This window comes from Scomber scombrus, chromosome 10 (genome assembly GCF_963691925.1).
Source record: "Scomber scombrus chromosome 10, fScoSco1.1, whole genome shotgun sequence".
NCBI lineage: Eukaryota > Metazoa > Chordata > Actinopteri > Scombriformes > Scombridae > Scomber > Scomber scombrus.
In genome coordinates, this window is record NC_084979.1 from 20,586,125 (window position 1) to 20,609,295 (window position 23,171).

General features: G+C 39.5%; 1 protein-coding gene across 1 annotated transcript; it reads right to left on the reverse strand.

Annotated features, from left to right (window-relative positions):
* Positions 1–30: 30 nt before the first annotated feature.
* LOC133988396 (rhodopsin) lies at positions 31–1,086 on the reverse strand. Its single transcript, XM_062428057.1, has one exon. The coding sequence runs from the start codon at positions 1,084–1,086 to the stop codon at positions 31–33; it is 1,056 nt and encodes a 351-aa protein (XP_062284041.1).
* Between the last annotated feature and the right edge of the window lie 22,085 nt (positions 1,087–23,171).

Here is a 23,171-nt window from a genome sequence, read left to right on the forward strand (position 1 = left end):
AGATCATTGAGGCTCTGTTTGATGGCCCTTTTATGCAGGAGACACGCTGGAAGAGGCAGAGGAGGCCTCTGTCTTGGTAGAGGATGCTCCCTCCTCCTCTTCGAAGGGATTCTTTCCACAGCACAAGGTGGTGATCATGCAGTTACGGAATTGCTTGTTCATGCAGATGTAGATCAGTGGGTTGTAGATGGAGGAGCTCTTGGCAAAGAATGCCGGGATGGTCATGAAGACAGGTCCAAACTCAGCACCCTGATTTGTGAAGATCCAAACAGCCACACTGGCGTAGGGCACCCAACATACCAAGAAAGCAATGACCATGAGAATGACCATGCGGGTGACTTCCCTCTCAGCCCTCTGGGTGGTCTCAGACTCCTGCTGAGCAGCAGCAGCCTCCTTGACAGCGCAGAGCAGACGACCATAGCAGAAGAAGATCACGACCAGTGGGATCATGAAGTGGCATGTGAACATGTAGACAACAAAGGTATCATTGTTGAAACCCTCTGCACGTGTGTAGTAGTCGATTCCACATGAGCACTGCATGCCCTCAGGGATGTAACGGGACCAGCCAACAAGAGGGGGCACGGAACAAGCAGCGGCCATTACCCAGGTGAGGGCCAAGCCCATGATGGCGTGATTCTCCCCGAAGCGGAAGTTGCTGAAGGGTTTGCAGACAACCACCCACCTCTCAATAGCCAGAACAACCAGTGACCAGAGGGCAATCTGACCACCATGGGTAGCAAAGAATCCTTCAACATTGCAGCCAAGGCGTCCAAGGACGAAGTAGCCGTGCATTGAGGTGTACATCGTTGTCGTGAATCCTCCGAACACCATGAAGAGGTCAGCCACCGCAAGATTCAGCAGGATGTAGTTTAGAGGGGTTCGCAGCTTCTTGTGTTCGATGGTGACGTACAGAGTGAGGAAGTTGATGGGAAAGCCAGCAAGGATGAGAAAAAACATGTAGGCACCCAGGGCAGCATAAGCTGCTGGGTTGACAAGGTAGTACTGAGGATACTCATAAGGACTCCGGACAACGCCGGTGGTGTTAATCATAGGGACATAGAAATAGGGTCCCTCTGTGCCGTTCATGGTTGCGGTTGACGGTTGCGATCAGCCCTTCAGTGGTGTTTCTTCTGGCTGTTCAGGAGAGTGATGGAGAGGGACCTTGCTACAAATGGACCCAGGTGGACACGGTCTGGCTTTTAAAGGGCACACCTTGGATTATCACTTTCCAAATCCGTCAGCACAAAGTGATTTAGGCCACAGTTAATATCTAATCCAGCCGTCACTGCAAACATAACTGACCACTCATCAAGATATTAAGGTTACACAGGCTCATTCCTCTTACGGAGCTGTCTGATGACTGTGTATTTTAAAATATAAATATATCTTAAAATATAAATATTAGAAATTCTGCAATCCATGTGAAATAATGTACATTTTCTTGTGCAGTGAATTTGATAGATCATATTTTGAGCAACTGTTTACATGTTCAAGCAAATATTTGCAAGTTGAGGTAGTTGAAGCAACTGATTTTCTCACATGTAAATAAAATAAAATATAAGCATTATTGTCGATGTGTTTTAGCTGTGTGACCCAGTGTGTGACCCTGACTACTGACCTTTCCTAGATTTCCAAATCACCCTTCACCCTAAATAGATCTTATAAGGGAGAGAGTAAAATTAATTTACTAATTTCATGACTTGTACCCCCAAACTATATATACCTATACTATATAGGTACTGTACCTATATCCAACACTGAATGACAACAAATTCATCCCAAAGTCAAGTTGTCATGTCTAATTCTAAAACACAAACACTTAACTAAATATCTGCAGTATGAAAATAAGCAGCCAAAACTATAGCTTACCCATCTGAAAAACAAATATATGGCAGAGCTTTCTGAAGACAGTCAAAATACTGTCAAGATCGGTTTTTTTTATAGTTCAGTTTTTGTACAAAATGATGACTTGTGGACTCATGGAATAACATGCTCTACAACAAAGTCTTTACATGATCATTTCTAAAAGATGTTGAAATGCATGGAGTGCCTTACTGAGATTACAAATCTTTTGTGCAGGAGTGTCAATGCGAAGATAGCAACAACAGATAACAGGTATTGAATATTTTTAAATATATATACTGGTTTCCTCTATTACTGTGTGTAAAGTAGTTGTTTTTCTGTGTTATATTGGATATAGACCAGAAGCAGTGGTGTTGCTGAGTAGTGGACCATCTTAGCTGCAGGTAAAGAGCTCAGCACTTTCCTAATGGGTGTTGTATTAAAGAGATTTGAGGCTTATGGATGTGTTACTCTCACAGGCCTGTAATGGGTTTAATGCTGCAGAGGGTCATTCTCGCTCAGTAGGATGTTGCTTCAGCAGAGGCAAGGACCCTATTGTATTCGTATCGTTTATTATTAGTCTATCGACACTTTGAGCCTCAATTGGACCCCCTAAACCTGCTCTAAAACTCACCAAATTTGGAAGGCACATCATGTCTGGCGAAAAAATCGATAAAATGGAAAAACAAATAACGCCACTTTGACCCTAAATTTGACCATCTAAACCTGCTCCAGAACAGACCCAATTTACCACGCACATCAGGTCTGGCCATAAATCTGATAAAATGGAAAAATTAACCCCAAAAGTGCCAAAATGTCCTCCCTAGCGCCACCTTGAAACGCTTAGACAGCCACTACGCCTGATATGAATGTCGTAGAAAGATCAAACCAAAACTCAATTGTTTGTCTTATCAAGACCTACAAATCATGTGCTGACACCACTGACCTAAATCCAACAGGAAGTGCACAACTTGCCCTTAAATGTATGATTATCGCCGTTTTCTGGCCACCTTGAAACACTTAGACGTCCACTACGCCTGATAGGAATGTCATAGAAAGATTCAACCAAAACTCAATTGTTTGTCTTATCAAGACCTACAAATCACGCACTGACACCACTGACCTAAATCAAACAGCAAGTGCACATTTTGCCCTTAAATGTGTGATTTTCTGGGATTTTTCAGGATTTTCAAAATATATACATTATTCCTGCATACTTTCAGCTACACATTCCATTCAAACGTCAGAATGTAGTGACAAGTCTCATCTATAGATGTGTGTAATTTGTTTTATACTTTTTTATACTTTTTGATCTGCGGACCCACATGTACACCTTATTCCTCTCCCAATCAATCCTGAATCTCCATGCTGCCCCCTCGTTAACTACCATGGCAACGACTGTGTGTGTCTGTGCAGCTGGCACTAGTTGAAGTACTGAATTATTTTGCCACTAGTTGTAACCTAAAGAAATATATTTGTGTTTCTAATTTTGACCATGTTTACTTCTATACCTATTTCTGTCTCATCTTGATGAATAGTTTGTTATAACAAGCAGTGTTTCCCCTAGAAATTTGTGTAGCAGCGATGCTGTGTGTCGTAACCTAGCAACACTAGGGGGGTCCGGGGGTATGTTCCCCCGGAAGAACAATTTGAAAAATAATAGGGCTGCAACTAACGATTATTATGATAATCGATTAATCAGTCGATTATTTTTTCGATTAATCGATGAATCGGATAAAAAAATATTTTATAAATTTCAACCCCTTCATTCAAAAACAAAACATTATTTCAAATTGACAATGCAAAAAAGTGCTCAAACAACATGTTGCTGCTTGGAAGTCCCTGAGCTGTTTAAGTAATATTACATTATAAATAATAATTTAAACAAAACAACTAGGCCTAAATGTTAATGTCTCATAGCTTTAACAAAATAACATACACATGTATGCTACACAAAAATATGTATTTTCTGTAAATAAAAGATAAATAATAATAAAGGTTTATTTTTTTAGTAACCAGTTTTACTTTTTCCATCATTAGGCTACCATACAAACTATGTGCGCTAGATTCCCCTGCTGCCCTCCTCCTCTACTACTGCTGACTGTGAGATCTGAGCAGGTAGAAGCTGATAGTTCACTAAATATAACCAGGGAGCACACTGCAACAAGGTTAATGATCCACACAGTGACATTATATCATTGATATGACACGCAAAAGCGATAGAAAACCGATCGTTTTTTGTGCACGCGCGCAGTCATTCTCTAGTGCGCGCTCTTGCTTGCTCGCTCCAGATTCCGGGAGATTATGTCTCATTTGCGGGCGTCAAGGAGCCGCTATCAATATACGGGAGACTCCCGGTACGTCCGGGAGAGTTGGGTTGTCTGCTTTTATCCTCTCCCTACTTCAGTAGCTTATGAAGGGAGGGGCAGGTTTTGTTATGAAGCCTAGCCTACACCGAAGCCAAAAGCGAAGTTATATGGCTAACTAGCTGCTATCAACTTCTAATGAAATTGAGCAAGTGATCAACATAGTTAACGTCACGTTGCTTCAAGCACAGTCATTTTTGTAGCGGTGCTGAGAATTCAACAGCGGCACACCGCCGCTGTTGAATGTACATAGGGGAAACACTGAACAAGTTACAGTTTCAGAGGATTGCAGTAGCTAATGAAGTCAAGCAGTCATCCAGATTCATTTGTGGTCTTAGTGTGCTACCCAGTGGAGAACACTTGTATAGATTCATGATACCTGATAAGGAAAAGGTGCCTCAGCTTTCTGTTTCTAGTTCAAGTTTATTAACTGTATTATTATTATGTTTTTAGATATCTGTGCAGTCTGTCAACTATTTCACTGACATTGCTGTCAAAGTCTAGATCAAACACGAATTACAAGAGCATGACCTACAAACATATTTACAGGTTTCACTGGAAATAAGGTCCTCTCCTGTTTGACTCATCAAAGTGTTGGCAGTTCATTTCAGTTGCTCAGTCTAAATGTCTACACAGACAGACAGAGGGAGAGAGAGAGAGAGAGTGTGTGTGTGTGTGTGTGTGTGTGTGTGTGTGTGTGTGTGTGTGTGTGTGTGTGTGTGTGTGTAGGTGTGTGTGTGTGTGTGTGTGTGTGTGTGTGCGTGTGTGTGTGAGTGTGTGTGTGTGTGTGTGTGTGTGTGTGTGTGTGTGTGTGTGTGTGTGTGTGTGTGTGTGTGTGTGTGTGTGAGTGTGTGTGTGTGTGTGTGTGTGTATATGTAATGTATATCTACTTATTGCAGTGTCCGATAAATTCCTGGGTCTGAATGCATCTAAATGCCCCTAACAAAAACCTTTCCGCTTTGCCACGCCCCAACGTGCGCAAGGGTGCGAGGTCCAGCCCAACGCTGCTTGTTTTCTTTAATTTTCTTACTTCTTAATTCAAAATATTGCTTATGAATGGGTAGCAGTTTCAGAATAATGAAACCGCATGAACTGTGACAAACCACAAATTACTACATAGTGTTTATATGTAAGCAACTGGTTTCTTTGAACCCATGGTGTCAGTGTTTTTCATTAACAATTTAATCAGTAATTAACAAATGTGCTTAAATGCATTATAAATGCCCTTAATTACCACTTTATTATGATCTGAACACTCACTGGAGTACAGCAGGGATAATAGAGGCTCTGACTGTTCTCGAATTACACCTTCATGTTGGAGGGGCAGTCTATGAGTTTGGTGTTTTATTTCTACATCTTTATAAGTGTAAACAAGTGAACAGTGACACTGAATGTATAAGTAATGTAATAAGTAATTTTTTCTGTGTTGTCTTTTGTGGTGTTTTCCTACACTTTTGAAGCAGGCCCTTGACATTATTAGGTTATTCATGAAAGCTATATCAGGGTTCTCCCTCCCTGGATTTTTTGAGACAAAGGTGGCAAAGGCTGGATTACGGGTGCGGTGTGACATACACAGTTTGTGCACACATCTTTAAGTGGAAAAAAACATGATTTGACAGACAACTGTGGCCATAGGGATTTAAATTTTATACCACAATGGATTTTTTTTTTTTTTTTAAAGGAAAGGGGGACACTATTTTTTATTTATTTTTTAGCATTGATTTGATTGTTAGAGTTTAAAAAAGTGGGTAGGACTAGATAAGTTCCTTACTTTATCCGACACCCTTTTCAAACACTGAATGGTTATTATTTTGTTGTTTATCTTTGTATTAGATAGGCAGGGAAAACCCTATATATGAATTAAAGGATTTTTTTATTAGAGCTGATCAGTCGATTAATTAATTAATCAATTAATCAAAAAAGACCTACAGTCCTACATTTAATGTCATTTCCTGGCAACTTCCATACATTAAATCTCATTATGGACTGTAACAAACAATTATTTTCATTATCACTTTATTTCTTGATTATTTCTCAATAAATGATTCAATTTATTTAATTTATTTGGTAGGTAAAACATTAGAGATCCGTAAAAAATGTCCATCATAATTTACTAGGAGTGGAAATCATCAAATGTTTGGCATTTTTGCTTGAAGGATATGAAATTATGACATTATCACACAGTTTTAAGAATAATGTTAAATCAATTAACTAACTGATCATTCAACGAACTGTTACAGCTCTAATCTCACACTGAATGGCACATCATACAGCATTGACATAGACATATGTAACCTCTTAAAAAATATTTCTAATGGCACCTGTAGATGTCAGGGACACCAGAAACACTTCTGTTAATAGTTCTTTCTTCATGTTCTATACATATTTTAATAAACTTTTAAAATGGAAAAATAAAGAAGAACATTTACTGTGAACTTGCTATTTCCACCAGAGATTCATCCCTGAGCTCAGCTACTTTTGGGATAAAATATATCAACCCATCTATCCATCTTCTACACAATTATCCTGTTCAGCCTGGCAGGGCGCTGAATCCTATCCCAGCATGCACTGGGACAGCTTTTCGGAGGGTTAGATACATAAACATTTCTCTTTCAATAGCAAAATTGCACCAAAAAATAGACTGATTGATTCTGAAGCACATTAGACCAATTGAACAGTCATTAAAGTGTAGTCTAGTATTTCTATTCTGGTGCAGGCTGAGATAACATTTAGTGGATGGTCGAGGGCAACTTCAAGTTTTTTAAGGAAAGTAATTTTTGTACACTGTGCTCTCTGGTGGGGAAGTAATGGCATGACTATGTGACTAATACAACAACCAGTTTAAAGAAGCAGAGAGCATCATGTTGTTAAATCTTATGTTAATACATTTATGTATCATTTTATTAGGGAGGCCCATTAACTAAATAAATGTATTCATTTATAAATGGATCAAGATACAGTATGTTTTAACAACTGTGAAAGTGAAATCCCAGAGGAGAGAAGTTGGATCTGTTACCAGGTTTAAATGTGCATGAGCACCTGGGGGTAAGGAGCAGGTGAAAAGTGAAAAAGACAAGTAATTAACGTGATTGCATCAATTTGAAAACAATATGTCAGACAAAAATCTCAAAGACCATAGCTGGATCATATATTGTTAAGTCATCCGCTTAAGACCATTAGAAATATTATTGATAATACCTTTGAATATAAGTAATAGAGAGATAAAAATGTACCTGGGGATGTAAATGACATTCATTTTAAATACAATCTGGCTATTCTTGCATAAGCATAGCTGAGAGTTAGTTTAAAGTTTAAACAAATTTAGTCCAGTAAAAAAAATTATTTAAAAAATCAACTCAAGAACTAAAACTGAGTTGAGAGACGTGAGAGCCACAGTTACCACACTTATTAGTCATCCTCATGTTATAAAGGATTTACAGATCCAGGAAGGGATCAGGACATACCTGCTGAGCATGAAGCAAAGCAGCAAAGTCTCCCTGCTCTGTTGTGGCAGATTTGTAGGTGTTGCTGCCCTCCTCAGGAAGACAAAATAAGTACACTCAACCCACGGTTGAATTTTCATTACTAATAGGGATTCATCAAACTAAAATCTATTTTTATATTATGTCAATCTATTGTATCTTTAACCAAGTTTTTAAGTTGAATCTGAATTATTTCATAATCTTTACCTTAATCCCTTTTATCAGGAAACAAAGAAATGAGTTACCCTTAATTCTGTTCATGTCCTAATATTCATAATCTTTGAAACTCTAAACTTCTCTAAAATAATTTTTCTATCTTCAGCATAGTTCTTCATATTGTATCTCCTACCTTACTGTTTTTGTATCTACTAATAGGATAATTGGGTTTATTTCTGAACTTTTCTTAAGTAAATGAGTCTGCCACACGAACCACTGCAATCTTAAAATGAGTTCATCTTCAGTAGAAGCGGGACCCAGTTTCATGGCAAATTTCTAAATAAACAAATGCTGTGGTTGTGGTTTAATTGAGCGGTAGATTTCCGCTGAACCCCTTTTACTAAGATGCTAAACTGAACTTGGACACCTCCTATAGTGTCAAAAAAGGATCCACTTTGACTGCATGGGTACCTCAGACAAGGACCACTGTAATGAATAATACACTGAGATTCAGCCTTATCCTTATAAATAGTGTATGAGTTTCTCTCCAAAGAAAAACACACAACAGGAGATGTACTGCTGTACTGCCTTGAGATGTACTAATCTAAATTAGACATGATCTGGAGGAGGCACCGTTTGAAATGTACGTTCGGCATCTGTATCCCACCAGAGGGTCCAGCAGAGATTTAGGTGTTAATGTGTCGCTGTACATTATATGTATGTTACAAAAAGGACTTCAATCAGCCACAGCCTTGCCGCCTGACTTCAGCTTTTTCCTTTTCTTTTTTTTGTGCATATGAAGATGACTGTGGCTTAGAGGACAAATGTGTGGGCAGAGTGTGATGCTCTCTCACTCTGCCTACAGGAACTCTCTTGCTGAGTGACCGGTAGAAAGGAGGGAACACTGTGACCAGGACATGGCATATCCACACCACCGGCTCCCACATACATTTCACACTCAGGGTTGTGCATCATCAGACCCATAAGAGCAAAAATAACATCCGCTGGAGTCGACTATGTCAAGATCCCTCTTGAGATTGACTGTCCGAACAATTAAAGCTGTGCTTGAAGGTGTCTTTGAATTAATCATTAGTTTCATTGATTATTTCTTTGAGTAATGAATGACCTATTCAGTCTATGAAGTAAGAGAAAACTGTTAAAAATGCAAATCACATTTTCTTAAAGCCCAAGGTGAAAGTCCATAATAGCTAAAAAGCTACAAACTATTTGCCATTTTTGCTTAATATATTACTTTTATTCAATTATTTGTATTGGTTATGAGACAAAAAAAGGAAAAACAGAGACAGACAGGTAGCAAATACACAAACAACAAAACAGAGACATTAAAACATACTGAGGAGGTGCGTTGTTTCTGATAATATTCATAATGGTAAAGTGGAATTTGGGTATCTATGTGTGTATGCCTAAGTGTGTGTGTTTCACTTGTGTTTTATGTTTGAGTAGAAGAACCAAAACACAACACAAGCTCAATTGTTACTTGGCCCTTAAATGCAGCTATACAGTAGCTCATATATATACAGTAGCACTATAGCTAACACAAGCTAAAGAAAACAGGACTGAAAATGTACAGACTGAGTAAACACAGCCGGGCTATCAGACGAACATGGCTATAAAAGAAGGATCTATGAGCTGTTGAAACAGAGAGACTGAGTGCACCAAATACTCACACTTCCCTACAGCCAAATAGAAAAAATACAAGTCTCCTCATTGACTGTATACTTTTTTCAAACTTGTGTTCTTTTCTATATGGTCTAATTAGATTGTACAGTTTAAAGTATATTTGTTATTTTGTTTTCCTGTGTAAAACCTAATAATTCAGTAATATGTAACTTTTAATGCCAATAAATCTTGTTTAGAATATGCAAATTCAAACATATTATGTAAGTTGGATATGATTAATAACTGATCCCACGATACTTACATGATACAGAACAAAAGGAAATCGATACATGGCTTTGAGTCAAAGAGTAATTGATTACTTGTTAATTGCTTCTTTGATGATCAATCAATCTGTATTTGTGGATTAATCATTTCAGCACTAATTTGTTTTCCATTCATAATCAGGTGCTTTACTGATGACATCATGAGTTGGATTAGCTATAATCACACACTAAATATCAGGAGGTCAGTGGATAAAGCAGACAATTACCCCACTAAAAAGACAAGCTCTCCTTTGCCAGGACTACAAAGCTGAAAGCAGATCTGTAAATCCATCACAGCTTCATATAAAAAGGCAGCTGAGTGTCTATCTTTAATGCTGCACATGCCTTCATCATGTTTGCCAGCAGTGGGAGCTGTTAGTCTTCACTGTACTGCTTGACATAAAATTGTTCACATTCTGCATTATTATTGATTCTACAGGAATCGACTGAAGCAATATTTGCATTTTGTTGCTGAATTAGTCGTGCCATCTCAGGCCGGCAGTATTTGAGGCTGCCAAGCTGCCTCTCTTTAATACATTATTCACATTGTTAGTAGAAGCAGTGCTTCTCTTCAATCCTAGTGCATCGCAGCTGATGCATGGCCATGTTTCTTTATCTAAATCAGTCTTTGAGGCCGTCACTACTATTATTGGGCCGAGGGTACGTGTCAGCACTCTCAGTGGGCAGTAATGTATGTCAGACGGACCTTTCAAACTGTCCCCTCATGTTGATGAAGACTGCATATTGTCAGGAATAGCATTCAGACCTATTCAGTCACCATAAAGTGCAGAGAAGATGAGGTCAGAGGTGCCATTACAGCTTCATTTACTGGTGCCCCGCAGGAAATCAGATCATATGGTACCAACACCATCTACTCTCACCTGAAATAACTGGGGGATGGAGGATTTGACAGACGACTGAAAGAGGTTTCTGCTTGGTATTTTCATCTGTGTATAGCTAGTAATCTCTGGTAGGCAATTAAATGCACGCAGCTGAAATCTGCAAGTAATTGACCTCTTCAAAGAGAGTACAAGCACATAACAATCTCCTATTCTTTTTTAAAATATCTATTTGTGTTGTGAGAAATAAAAAGAAAGCCTTTTCATCAAGCTGAAAAGAGCTTGTAGGGAGCTTATTTCCTTCTGATCAGTAACAAGCAAAGCAGCAAACTGTGAATCTTTTTCTTTCTTTCTTTCTATCATTCTATCCTCCGATTAGCCTTGATTTAGCATCTCTTCCTTTCTGTCTCTATATGGTCTTTCAAGTTCACACGCACAAACCAATCTGTCTGTGGTGACGTTTCTGTGACTCTGTCTTACCGCCCATTGTTCATGTTTGACAACTGCAAAGAAATTAGCAGTCTTTGACATGATTCATCATCTTTCAATCGACTGGTTGCTAAGGTGATGAATCCACAGTGTATGTGCAGATTGCTGAAATCCTGTGGAGTGTGTGGAGAGCGATGTCCTTAGTTTGACACACACACACACCCTAACAATGTGGTGGAAGTGGGACTAAAACGTTGGGCTGAGCATGCCTCTTATGTCTCCTGCCTTCGTGTTTTAGGGTTTAGAAAAAGAAGCCCCAGATGCTGGCGGTTAAACCCCTCACTGTGTGCACAAATGTCACCCTCATCAGCAAACACTTTCCAGACACACACACACACGACACCTCCCACGCACTCATCTGCACATGATCACACAACAACCGCTTCAAAGCCACACATATTTATCAGCCTTCTCTAAACTCCTTTTATCATATCTCATCATTCATATGCTAAACAGCCACACACAGATTTTGGGGTTGTAAACTAGCATTGCAGCTAGTAAAGGAAACACTCGGGTCAGGTGTTTTGATCTTTTTGGCTTGTGTGGACACATTTTTCCTTCGCCTTTTGGTGCATAAAAAGAGCCATTTTGAATATCAACTTGATTCCTAATGTGATGAGCACATGTAGTGGTTCAAATTGACTTGTAAATCCAGTGCACTTGATTGCTGAACTTGTTCCAGACTGGCCATGAATTATGTGGCAGAATCAGCCAAGTTTGGCTAAAACTGGTGCAAAGCTACTGACTGGAGCTGCTGTTAAGCCCAAATCCTCTCAAGCCCAACACCACAAAACTGAGCCAGACCTGGCATCCAAATTTGCAATATATATCCAACAACACCACAGATCCAGCTCATAGTTGATGCTCCACTGCCGAACGAGGAAGGAAATGACACTCAGCTGCAATTTGTCCCACCTCAGACGGCAACTAGACTGCGACTAGTAGTGGATTTTTAAGGCTGATACCTGTATAGATATTTCAAAGTTTCAATAAAATATGACATGATATGATTATGACATTTCAGCCAAAAGAAACCTTTAATCCTAAAAAGATACCATAAACAAACATTTTGATACAATCAGTAAAGTAATTGTTCATCAGACAATAAATTGGAAAATAATTTTGATAATTGATCATTTTTCAAGCAAAAATGTCAAACATGCTCTGATTTCAGCTTCTCCGATGTGAGGATTTGTTATCTTTCTCTATTTTTTATCTTTGTAGGATGAATATCTACCAACTAGACCGAACAAGACAACTGAAGACGTCACTGTAAGCTCTGAGACATTTTAATAAGCATTATTTCACAATTTTTAATTATTAATCAAGAAAATAATCACTTGATTAATCAATAATCAAAATAATGGTAACTTGCAACCTACAATCCCTCAATTTTTTAAAAATAGGATGAATATACGCACTAAATTGAACACTTGGCATATTAAAAATAAACTCATCAGTGCTGGAGAATCTATGTAATTATGACACAATTTTGTAAATGACCTCAATTAACTCAACCATATCTACAATTTCTTGTTACTTGTCTGAGGACATATGCACTGATACTGATAAATATGCTATATACTGTAAGCTATCAATCGGCCGATATATCTGTCAGGCTTTGCTGTCAACGTTGATAAAAATATAAAATAAAAAATCTTCACTGGAGTCCTTTATTTTTTGTCTACTGCATATTGTAAAACAAGTCCAAAACCGCAGCCTGCTAGTTCACCTGTACTATTGCTTTATCGAGACGAGCATCAAAACACCATTGCTGTTTCTGACATATCAACTGTGCATTTCTGTTGATACCAAGCACTGATCCAATACCAATACCAAATCTTCTTTTCCCAAATTTTTTCAGGGTGCAACTCATTGGACTCATTTATACACAAGTGACATGAGATCAGGGATTTCTGTGGAGCTAAAGAATTTAGCCCAATGTGACTAAATGAATGTAACTGATAGCAGACACACTGAATTTTATGACACTGACAAAGCTAAACACTAATTCTAAACACTAAAACAGTCTCCTATCCTCTTAATATAATCAGTATCATCACCAACAACGATCAGTGTATCACTACATAACCTCCCCAATAATCACTCTTTCACCAAGCATTATCCAGACTTTTGCACCACTACCATCAGCCACTGCTATCTTGCTCCTTGCGAATACAAAATACACAAAAAACAGTTGTACTTATGATCATTTAACTCCTCTCCTGCGTGTATACTGTCTCTTTTTGACACTGTTTAAACAGAATCATGGTTGAGACAACTGAAAATTGCCACAAAATGTGCGTCTTAACCCTGCAGATGCATCACAGTATGGACCAGCTCATCGTATTTACACTTTTGAGATGTATTAAAAGTAACAGGTGCCCCCATTGTCCTTTTGTCCCATTGAAGACGTTTTTGTAACAGTGTTTATTCGCTCAGTTGCCTCGACATGAGAAACAAGGCACAATGCATGATGGAGCTGTTTTGTGTTTTTATTTTTAGACATCACAGGTCAAAACAAAGAGGGGCCCTGTCAAGTGAGGAGGGGGGCATGAACAATATTTGCACATTCAGTGTTAGAAGCCTGCCCAGGCTCATCTGTGTAGAGACATTAATAATTATTATGTGTGTGTGTGTGTGTGTGTGTGTGTGTGTGTGTGTGTGTGTGTGTGTGTGTGTGTGTGTGTGTGTGTGTGTGTGTGTGTGTGTGTGTGTGTCCTACATGAACCAAGCAGTAATCTGACACCACTGTACCAGCTATCTACAAGATTATCTTTAGTTCAAAACAAAATTCCTATTCATGCATGACTGTTAGAGCAACTCGCCACTACTCATTCCAATTTTCCAGACAGATTAGCTTTGGTGTACCAGCGTGCTTGTAAGTTTTGAAGGCATTAATCATCTGGCTGGTGATGTAGCATGAGTACTGGAAAGTGGGTGAAGATGAAAACATTCGACCGGGATATGCATCAGTGGAGCTGCCTCCCCAAATTTATCAAGTGTGTCTCCAATTTAAGGGAAGTGAAGGGAAAGATAGAGTTTCAAACATGCCGGAGAATTAACACAATTTCCAATTAAGGCTTTCATTTCCTTAATGAGAGGGAGGGACTAGTGCAGACACGGAGACAGATCAGCAGATGATGGATTGAGCTCCTGAGGGGTGTGACTGGAAATAGGCTACAGAGGCTTTACAACCCATCTGCTTGGTAACCTGATTTGACTCCTCTTGAGAACACATGCCATTATATTAACTTGATTTATGGCTTTACATTTTTTAAGTTGTATTTTCCTGTAGCTATGCGTGAAATTTTTACATTTTTTCACTGTTTTAAATACAAGATGTAACTCCAAACATGATAAAGCCCTCTTCCATCCTCAGGAGGATTTTGTGTTTTGCGAACTCATTTTTATGAAATACTTCAACACATCCTGAAGGCTGAAAGGTATGATAGCTATGTTTGAGGAGCTTCAGCAACAGCCCGAGAGCTGATTGAAGTGTGCTAGTTAGCCAGAGCTCCCTGCAGAAGCAGCAGGACCAGAAGGCCTCAGGTCTGTTTATTGAATTACATAGGGGGGGTCTGATGATTGGCACAGCAGCTTGTCTATAGGGAAATTGCCTGTGAGAGAGTGGGAATCATGTGACTTTGTCTGCATGACCAGCTCACGGAGGTGAGGGAGGGCATCAATGCAAAAAGATCAAATAAAGTCTCTGCTGCTCACACCCTTAAAAAAGGGGGACTGGACATTGAGTTTCTTTTTCTAGATATTTAAGGAAACACTTTCCAGGAGCTTTACAGTCAGCTCCCCCTTGCCAGTTCTGGTTATTGATACAAAGATAAAGAATAGACTTTTATTTTAAAAAGAACATAATGCAAGCTGTTCGCTAATTAGTATGAGCTTTTCTCCTTCTATGCATAACATTCGAGCAATTGATCATGGAAAATTGTTTGACTACAGTGTTGACTATTGTTTTTTCACTCTAGTCATTTATCAAGCAAAAATGCCAAATATTCTCTGATTACAGCTTCTCAAGTGTGATTTGGGTAACACTTAGCCTATTTAGCATTCCTTCAAAGTATATAAAACAGCTAATGAATGGCTTACACATTAGAGCTGAAAATAACCATTATCTTTATTAATTTGCTGATTATTTTCCAAATAAACTGATTATTCATTTTATCTAGAAAATGGTGGATTTTGTCAAGAAATTATGGAAAATGTCCATTATAATTTCATCGAGCAATTTGTGCCATCTTCAAATGTCTTGTTTTGTCCGACCAACAGTCTAAAATCCACACAGACACAGAAAAGATTCAAATAATCAAATCTGAGAAGGTGCAACTAGCATATATTTCGAATTTTTGCTTCATAAATGACTAAAACAATAATTCAATTATCAAAATAGCTGCCTGATCTTCTGTTGATCAACTTATTGATTAATGATAGGTCAACTCTATAATGTATACGTGAGCAGTGTTCACCTATTACTGGATGCTGGTATGTAAATATAATGAATGACAATATGGTAAAACAAAGTTGCATTAATATTCATAGTAGAAGTTATAATTGTTAACAGATACTGAACATTAATTTAAAATGTTAATCTCCCTATATTGGCTTACAGCTACATTATGGTGTGTTTAAACTATTTATTAAATGTGTATATACTGCTTATAGATGCAATATAGGGAGATTTAAAATACAATGTTACAGCCATTTGCAGTTGACATCCTAAGCTCTGTGAAAGTGTGATGAGCATTTTTCACTATTTTCTGACATTTTATAGGCCAAACAGTTAATGGATTATTTTAAGGGGTAAAAAAAAACTGAATAACTGGAATAATCATTAGCTGCAGCTCTACTTCAATCAAGCCAATTTGGCGGTCTTTACAGTCTGGCAGGCTTACCTTCTCACTTCAGTGGTCATTACTGCTGCAGTTTGCTTCTACCTGCGGCACACAGCTGCTGCTGTTTATGCACCCTCCACCCCAACCTCCTGCCCCATGTTTTGGCTTCTTATTAATCATACATTCACTGGCATTTCTTTCCTTGTGCATTATGTATACGCAATATCTCAGTGATACGTGTCTGCTGAGCTCTGTTCTGTCACCCTCTGCAATTTTTGCCGCTTGAATGCTGAGGGGAGCATCCTTTGTTTCTGTCAAATACAACCATAAAGCTATCTGTAGCAATAAATGGTCCCGTCTCCTTTAACATGAGTAGTTTTGAATTATTAATTCGTATTGCATGTTGACAGCGGACACAGCAAATACAAAACTCAAACATCATGACAAATGAAGAATATAGAAAATTACATCCAGGGGGTGTTAATCCTGCATTAGCCACATGACAGATTAGCATCCAACCGTCTTCACCGGTCAGAGAAAGGGAGTAGCTGCCTGCACAGATGCACACATATACATGTGATTGAGCCACTGTCCTTGCCTTCGGAGATGCTGATTATTTCTAACCAGAATAACATTTCTAAACCTCATTTTCAACTTCTCTCTTTCCATCTTCTAAAGGCAAATGTGCTTTACAGATTGCCTCATGTGCTCATGTACAGTGGCTGATCAAAGCTAGATCAAATTAATATTTATTGTTGTGTGTGTGTGTGTGTGTGTGTGTGTGTGTGTGTGTGTGTGTGTGTGTGTGTGTGTGTGTGTGTGTGTGTGTGTGTGTGTGTGTGTGTGTGTCTGCGTCTTTGTGTGCATGTGTGTGTGAACTGAAAGACATAAATGAAAGCTGCTCGGCATTTTGTGATGTTCATCATGATCGTGTGCAACCGCTGCTGAAAAGGTTTAAGCCTGCTATTTTGGACACAGTGCATAAAATAATGCACTGTACACACATACACTGTAGCATCTCTCTCACTCGCTCACATATTTGTGCTTCTTGTTTCTCATCCTACTCACTCGCTTAATGACACAGCTCATATTAGATAATTCCTCTTAAATGATGTTGCCAAAAATATGATAGGCCCATCAGTAATCCCTGCAAGGCTCGGAATAGAACTGAATAACCCAAATGCTAACATGATTATCCAGTACTTTGTTACGTAAGTGTTGGTACTTGTGTACAGTACACAGAGTGTACTGCTGTCCTTCAGACTTGCTTGTTTCCCTCAGCCTCAGTTCTTGTGATTCTGCTGCTCTGCTCTTTTTCAGATCTGTTTGTTGCTTGTCTAGTGAAGCTGGCACAACACCTCCCCCCAAAGCCCTGTGCTCATTCAGGGGACAGAGCTCCTCACTGTCTGGTGAAAACGACAGTGTGTTACAGATCACGGCCAAACAGTGTGTTCATGTCTGCTGAGCTCAGGGTCTCATGGAGTACCAGTCTGCCCGGTTCAATATTCCAGAAACCCACCATATGAGCTCTTGCCAGTAGCAGAGCCTTGATTCATGCCTTGCTCTGGCCTCATCCTGGCTTTCATCAGGCCTGGAACAACAGGTTTTTGTAGTATTTCCGATGAGTATAAGTCTTGCTGTTTGTTTTTATTCCATCAAATATGAAGTAAAGTCAGAGCAGTTGATTCTGACTGGATCATGTGGCTCCAAAATGTTTGGCAGAGGAACACAGCAAAGAAGCTGTGATAAATCATGAAATATGAGAACATATAACACAGCACAGCAATGCTAGTCTTCCTTCATCTATTTTTTTCATACTAATTAACACACTGACTATCACATCCATCTGATGGAGTCCATTTGATTCCAAAACACCAAGGCATTGAAGACGAAAAGCTGCTGTTTGGTTTTAATAGCTCTCAGGAATGCCTATAAGCATATATGTACAGCACAAACGCAAACCTCTTCAACAGCAATAGAGGCAACTGTACAAGTAATGTAACTGCAAATGACAAATCAGTGCGTGCTAAATGTTTATGCTTCTTTTTCCTGCACAGTTGGGGAAGTCTCTGGAGCAAGTATGTTTTAGGAATTTATTTGAAAGGATTCATCTCCACTTCAGCCATTCCCCGTGGTGGCATCCGTGCATCAGTGGTAGTACAGTCCTTTGATGTCAGCGAGCACAGAATAAAACATTTACTGAGCTACGTAAAAATGTTTTTTTAGACCTCTAGACTGATGCAAAAAAATTCTGATATGCATGAGGGAGAGAGAGATAAAGTGAGAGAGAGGGAGAAATCACACTGGTTGACCCATAGCTTGTACTCGCAGCAAATCTGTAGCTCTGTTTGAGAAATGTAATGTACAGGACAAAAGTTTGGACACATATTCCCATTCACTTGTGTGAGAAAGTACATGACTTTTAACCAGTATTGTACCATATTTTTTATATTTTACACAAGAAGTACTGAACTGTACGTAATGTGACCATGACTGTGACCCCAACCAAAACACAAAATTTTACCCCAGTGCCAGAAAAAAAGTAATAATTTGCATGCAGATCACATGATCCTTCTCCCAATCCAATGATAAGTCTGGCAATTCCAAACAGGCAGCATACTATTATGGGTGAGGTATATGTATAAAATCAAAATACTTTTATCACTGAACTGCCAAAAATCATATGACAGTAGGACTGGGTATCGTTTAAAAAATTACGTTACCAATCCAAGCGCCCTTAAAGTGATACCGATACCAACTGAGTACTTCATTCGGTACCCATTCCACATTTTGTGCACTTGCTTTTATCTGGCGTAACAGGTGTGTAGTGTAGCCACACTTTACAGCATTGAGGCTGCTGAACTGCTAAGCGCACTGACTCAAATTAGTGATGACTTCACCACCACAGACGGGTTGTAGCTGCTGTGGACAATCAATTGCATTGATTTGCTGTGAGCAAGTCCATACAAATAGTTATATTTTCAAGCTCTGGGTGCAAAAAGGATCAATTGCAGACATCATTGGACGGGAGATGTGTTGATACTATTTGGTATGGATTTATTTTGGTGGATAGGTATGAGTACCGATACTCCCTATATATCAGTCCTGCTCATTTATTTGCAACTTTGCCTCACACAAGCAGCAACATCAAAGGGAGTGATACCTTCATATTTACAGACTTGCAAATACTCTGACAGTAGACAAATTTATATTGTCTGACTTAATTTTTTTTTTGTCATATGCAATCTAACTCATGCTGCTTTATAAGACTCAACAAACAATATGCTGCCATTTGGTGACATCATCAGGGAGCACAATGTATGTTTCCATAGTTACGCAGACGACACACAACTGTATATTCCGCTGAACCAAATGATTGTGCAGCTTTAAACTCCATTACTACCTGTCTTCCCAAACCAAAAAGAGAAATGTAATTTAATAATCTGGGGAAATTAACTCCCTGGATTAAAACTGAGGTTACAAGTTTTGGCATTATCTTAGATTTAGACTTCAGGTCCCACGTTCAAGGCGACAAAAATATACATTTTCCACTTAAGAAAAATATCTACAAGAGTGCAACTATACATAAATCAAAAAGATGCTGTAAAACTAATTCATGCCTTCATTTCGAGCCAACTAGATTAGGCTACTGTGATGCACTTTTTACTGGCATCCCAAAAACCATTAAACACTGAGATACTTAAATACATTCAAAACTCAGCTCAACTATTAACCAGAGCCAAGAGGAGAGAGAGCACAGTAGTCCAGTGTCAGCTGCTCTGCAATGGTTTCCTGTAACATAAGCATTGACTTTAATGTCCTTCGCCTTACATAGAAAGTCCTTATTGGGCTAAGACCAAGATACATTGCTACACTGGAATCATCTGCTGCTGGTTTACTGGAGATTCCCAGCAACAGCCGAAAGAAAATCAGGGGTGCAGCCTTTGTCAATTACGCCCCAAAGCTATGGAACATACTATCAATCAGGGAAGCCAGCTCGCTAAATGTTTTGAGAAGAAAGCTATTATTATTAATTATTATTAATAATAACATCACAATGCCGTTAAAAAAAAAGGCTACAACAACAGGTGCAACATGCATAAACACAGTTAATAGCAAAATTATTAAAACAACAGAAACGTGTAGCATCATCAAGGCAATAGAAATCAACATAAACGGGAAAAAAGGGTAGTCTGAGTTTGGGAGTTTCATTTTTAAATTCAAACCAAACTTTGCAACACTGCTTTGAAGAATCAAATACCTTTATATATATATTGATGTACGCATGTATGTATGTGTAACAGAGTTGGAAAATGCACTTTATTAATTTTTGTTTTCAAATTGTATTTGGGGATTTTATTTATCATTTATTTATTTTGTTGAATATTTGTGAATTTTATCTCAATTAGTTGTTTTATTTTATTGTTATTTGCGTTTCCTGAGGAAACTACCTTTTTGGCTGTCACCTCTTTCTGTACCTCCTGGGTGTCCGTAGGACATCACGTTAGCTCCTCACAGTGCTGTTTTGCATTGATGAGGGTAAGTTGAGTTAGTAATTGCTGCTGTGATTTTTGGCAGTTTTATTTGAAGAACGATCTCTTTGTGTTTACATTTTTGGCGCATATTGTATGATGTAAATGCCGCTAACATCGGGTAGCTGTTTTGGCCATTGGTGTACTTTTTGTGGATGTTTTTGGTTTCGCGCCTTTTGTGCTTCCGGGCTGCTGCGCAGTGTGGACCAGGCAGCGCTGCAGAGCCTTTTGGCATGCATTTTCTCATTGTTGTTTCACTTATTCAGGAGCAGAAAATACAGAAAGAGCCCAGAAGACTGGTACATGTCTTTTTATGTCTTCTGCAGGTATGTTTCCTTTGTTAAATGTAATTTTTTTCGCTGTGTTTACCCCACATATACAGTGTTTTGTTTTGACCAATAGGTGTCACTGTTCCCATATTTGATTATTATGGTTTGAAATGTATTAGCTAAAAACAAAGTGTTTTCCTGTCTGTTTTAATAGCTTGTATTTAGTAAAGTGTAAGAATGCACTTCTATGCATTGTAAAAGAAAATCAACTAAATCAGACAGTGCTGTTTTGCATTGATGAGGGAGCAGAAAATACAGAAAGAGCCCAGAAGACTGGTACATGTCTTTTTATGTCTTCTGCAGCAGGAGCAAATAAATGCAGGAAAACAACCCCTGACTCATCATTATTCACACCGGATCCAAACCTGTTACACTGGTGCCGTGACCCTTTGGATCTTCAGATCAGCTTGATGCTCATCGCCGCGGATGCTGTGCTACTGTCCTGCTCTGCGTTTCAGGATTATTGTATGGTCAGGTTTATGATGGACTGGATTTTGGCTTAGTGCCTTGACTTTTTTTTTTTCTTGCATTTGTGACTTTTAATTACTACTGTATATCATTTTGCTCCCTGTGTTAACTGTTTATTAATCCAGTTTCTGAAAAAAAAAAACCACAACGCAAGTACTTTTAATGGTTGATAACAACAGCAGTAATTATGGATGGGTTCAGTACTTTTAATTTGTCAAAAGGTAGGGGTGTTTGGCTAAATGATATTTCTGTGAGCAGGGATGTGGGACATACTCAGTTCATGGCTGATGGTTGTGCAGATACAGGGTTGGGTCAGAGCCCGGGTTGTACACCTGTTAGTAGGTCCATGAGGGAGGGTCCCCATACTTCCACACCCAGCAGTGATATTAATGCCATTCACCAGCTCACTGACATGATGGGGCAGTTAGGTGCTCAGATTGGTGAGTTCATTGTTGCAAAGCTGATGTCAGCTGGTGTTGTGAATACTAGTAGTATCCCCCAAACATCTTCTGCCACCCAGAACACACACACTGATGTTAGCAGTCTTCAACCTCCACATGTGACAGTTCATGTTAAATCTGATAAGGGACTTCAGACGTTCAGAGGTGACGACACTGACAAGTACCCAGTCCAGGACTGGATAGACATGACCAAGTCTCATCTCAGGAAACATGACATTCCTGTATATGACCAAGCTGAAGAGATAATGATTCATCTGATGGGCAAGGCCAAAGATGTTGTGAAGATTGCTCTACGTAGTGATCCTTCACTTGATGTTAAACAGAAACCTGAACTGATATACAATGTTCTTCTCCACTATTTCAGTGAGGCCCCCTCATGTCTCCCACTCGCAGACTTTTATGCTACTCTGCCCAAACACAGAGAGAACCCAGTCGACTACTGGATAAGACTGAACAAGGCGGGGGGGCGCTAGTGAACGCCGCATGGAGTAGTCGTGTCTTCGAGTAGCTCCTCCACACTCTCGTTAAATACTCGCTAAAAATCAACACTTACTCAACTATGAGCGGTTCCAACAAAAACAAAGCTAAGGAGAAACCTACGCAGCCGAACTCAAATCTGAAGAAAAACGGAAAGACAGTTCCCGCCATGAATACGGTCAGAGTCGTTAGCCCCGAGCTAAGCCCGGCTACCAGCCCAGGTACCACCACTGCTAGCACCAATAGACCTTCAACTTCTCAGCCCACGCTGGCTAGCGTCATGGCTGCTATTGGGAAACTGGACGAAGACATGAACACCAGATTTAACACGCTCGACTGCACACTCCACCAAGTCCAGACTTCCCTGGCAGACCACACATCACGCATCTCCGACCTGGAGGGCTTTGCAGCCGACCACGAGTCCCGTATCACAGATCTGGAGAAACAGTGCACGGAGCTACTGGAAATCAATAAGTCAACTAAACGTAAGCTAATAGATCTCGAGAACCGATCTAGACGCTGCAATATTAAAATCACTGGCCTACCAGAAAAAGTTGAGAAAGGCAACCCAACACAGTTTGTCACTGAGCTCCTGCCGCAGCTCCTCGGAGCCAACAACTTCACCAGCGGACTCAAAGTTGACCGGGCGCACCGTATCGGTCCACCCGCAGCCGGACGGCAACGCACCATGATCGCCAGAATTCATCACCCTCCAGAGAAGGAGAAAATCCTGAAGCTCGCTCGGCTGCATGCTCCGCTGACCTACAACGGTGCCAGGATCAGCGTGTACCCGGACTTCTCACCTGAAGTCACCGAACAACGCCGCGCCTTTGATGGAGCAAAAAAGAAACTGAGGGACGCCAGGGTCAAACACGGTCTCCTCTTTCCAGCCAGACTGACCTTCAACTACGGTACGGAGCAGAAAATATTTCAGGAT

Bases quoted from the DNA above. Each gene is read 5' to 3' on its own strand.
- LOC133988396 (XM_062428057.1), bottom strand. From the start codon at position 1,086: ATGAACGGCACAGAGGGACCCTATTTCTATGTCCCTATGATTAACACC.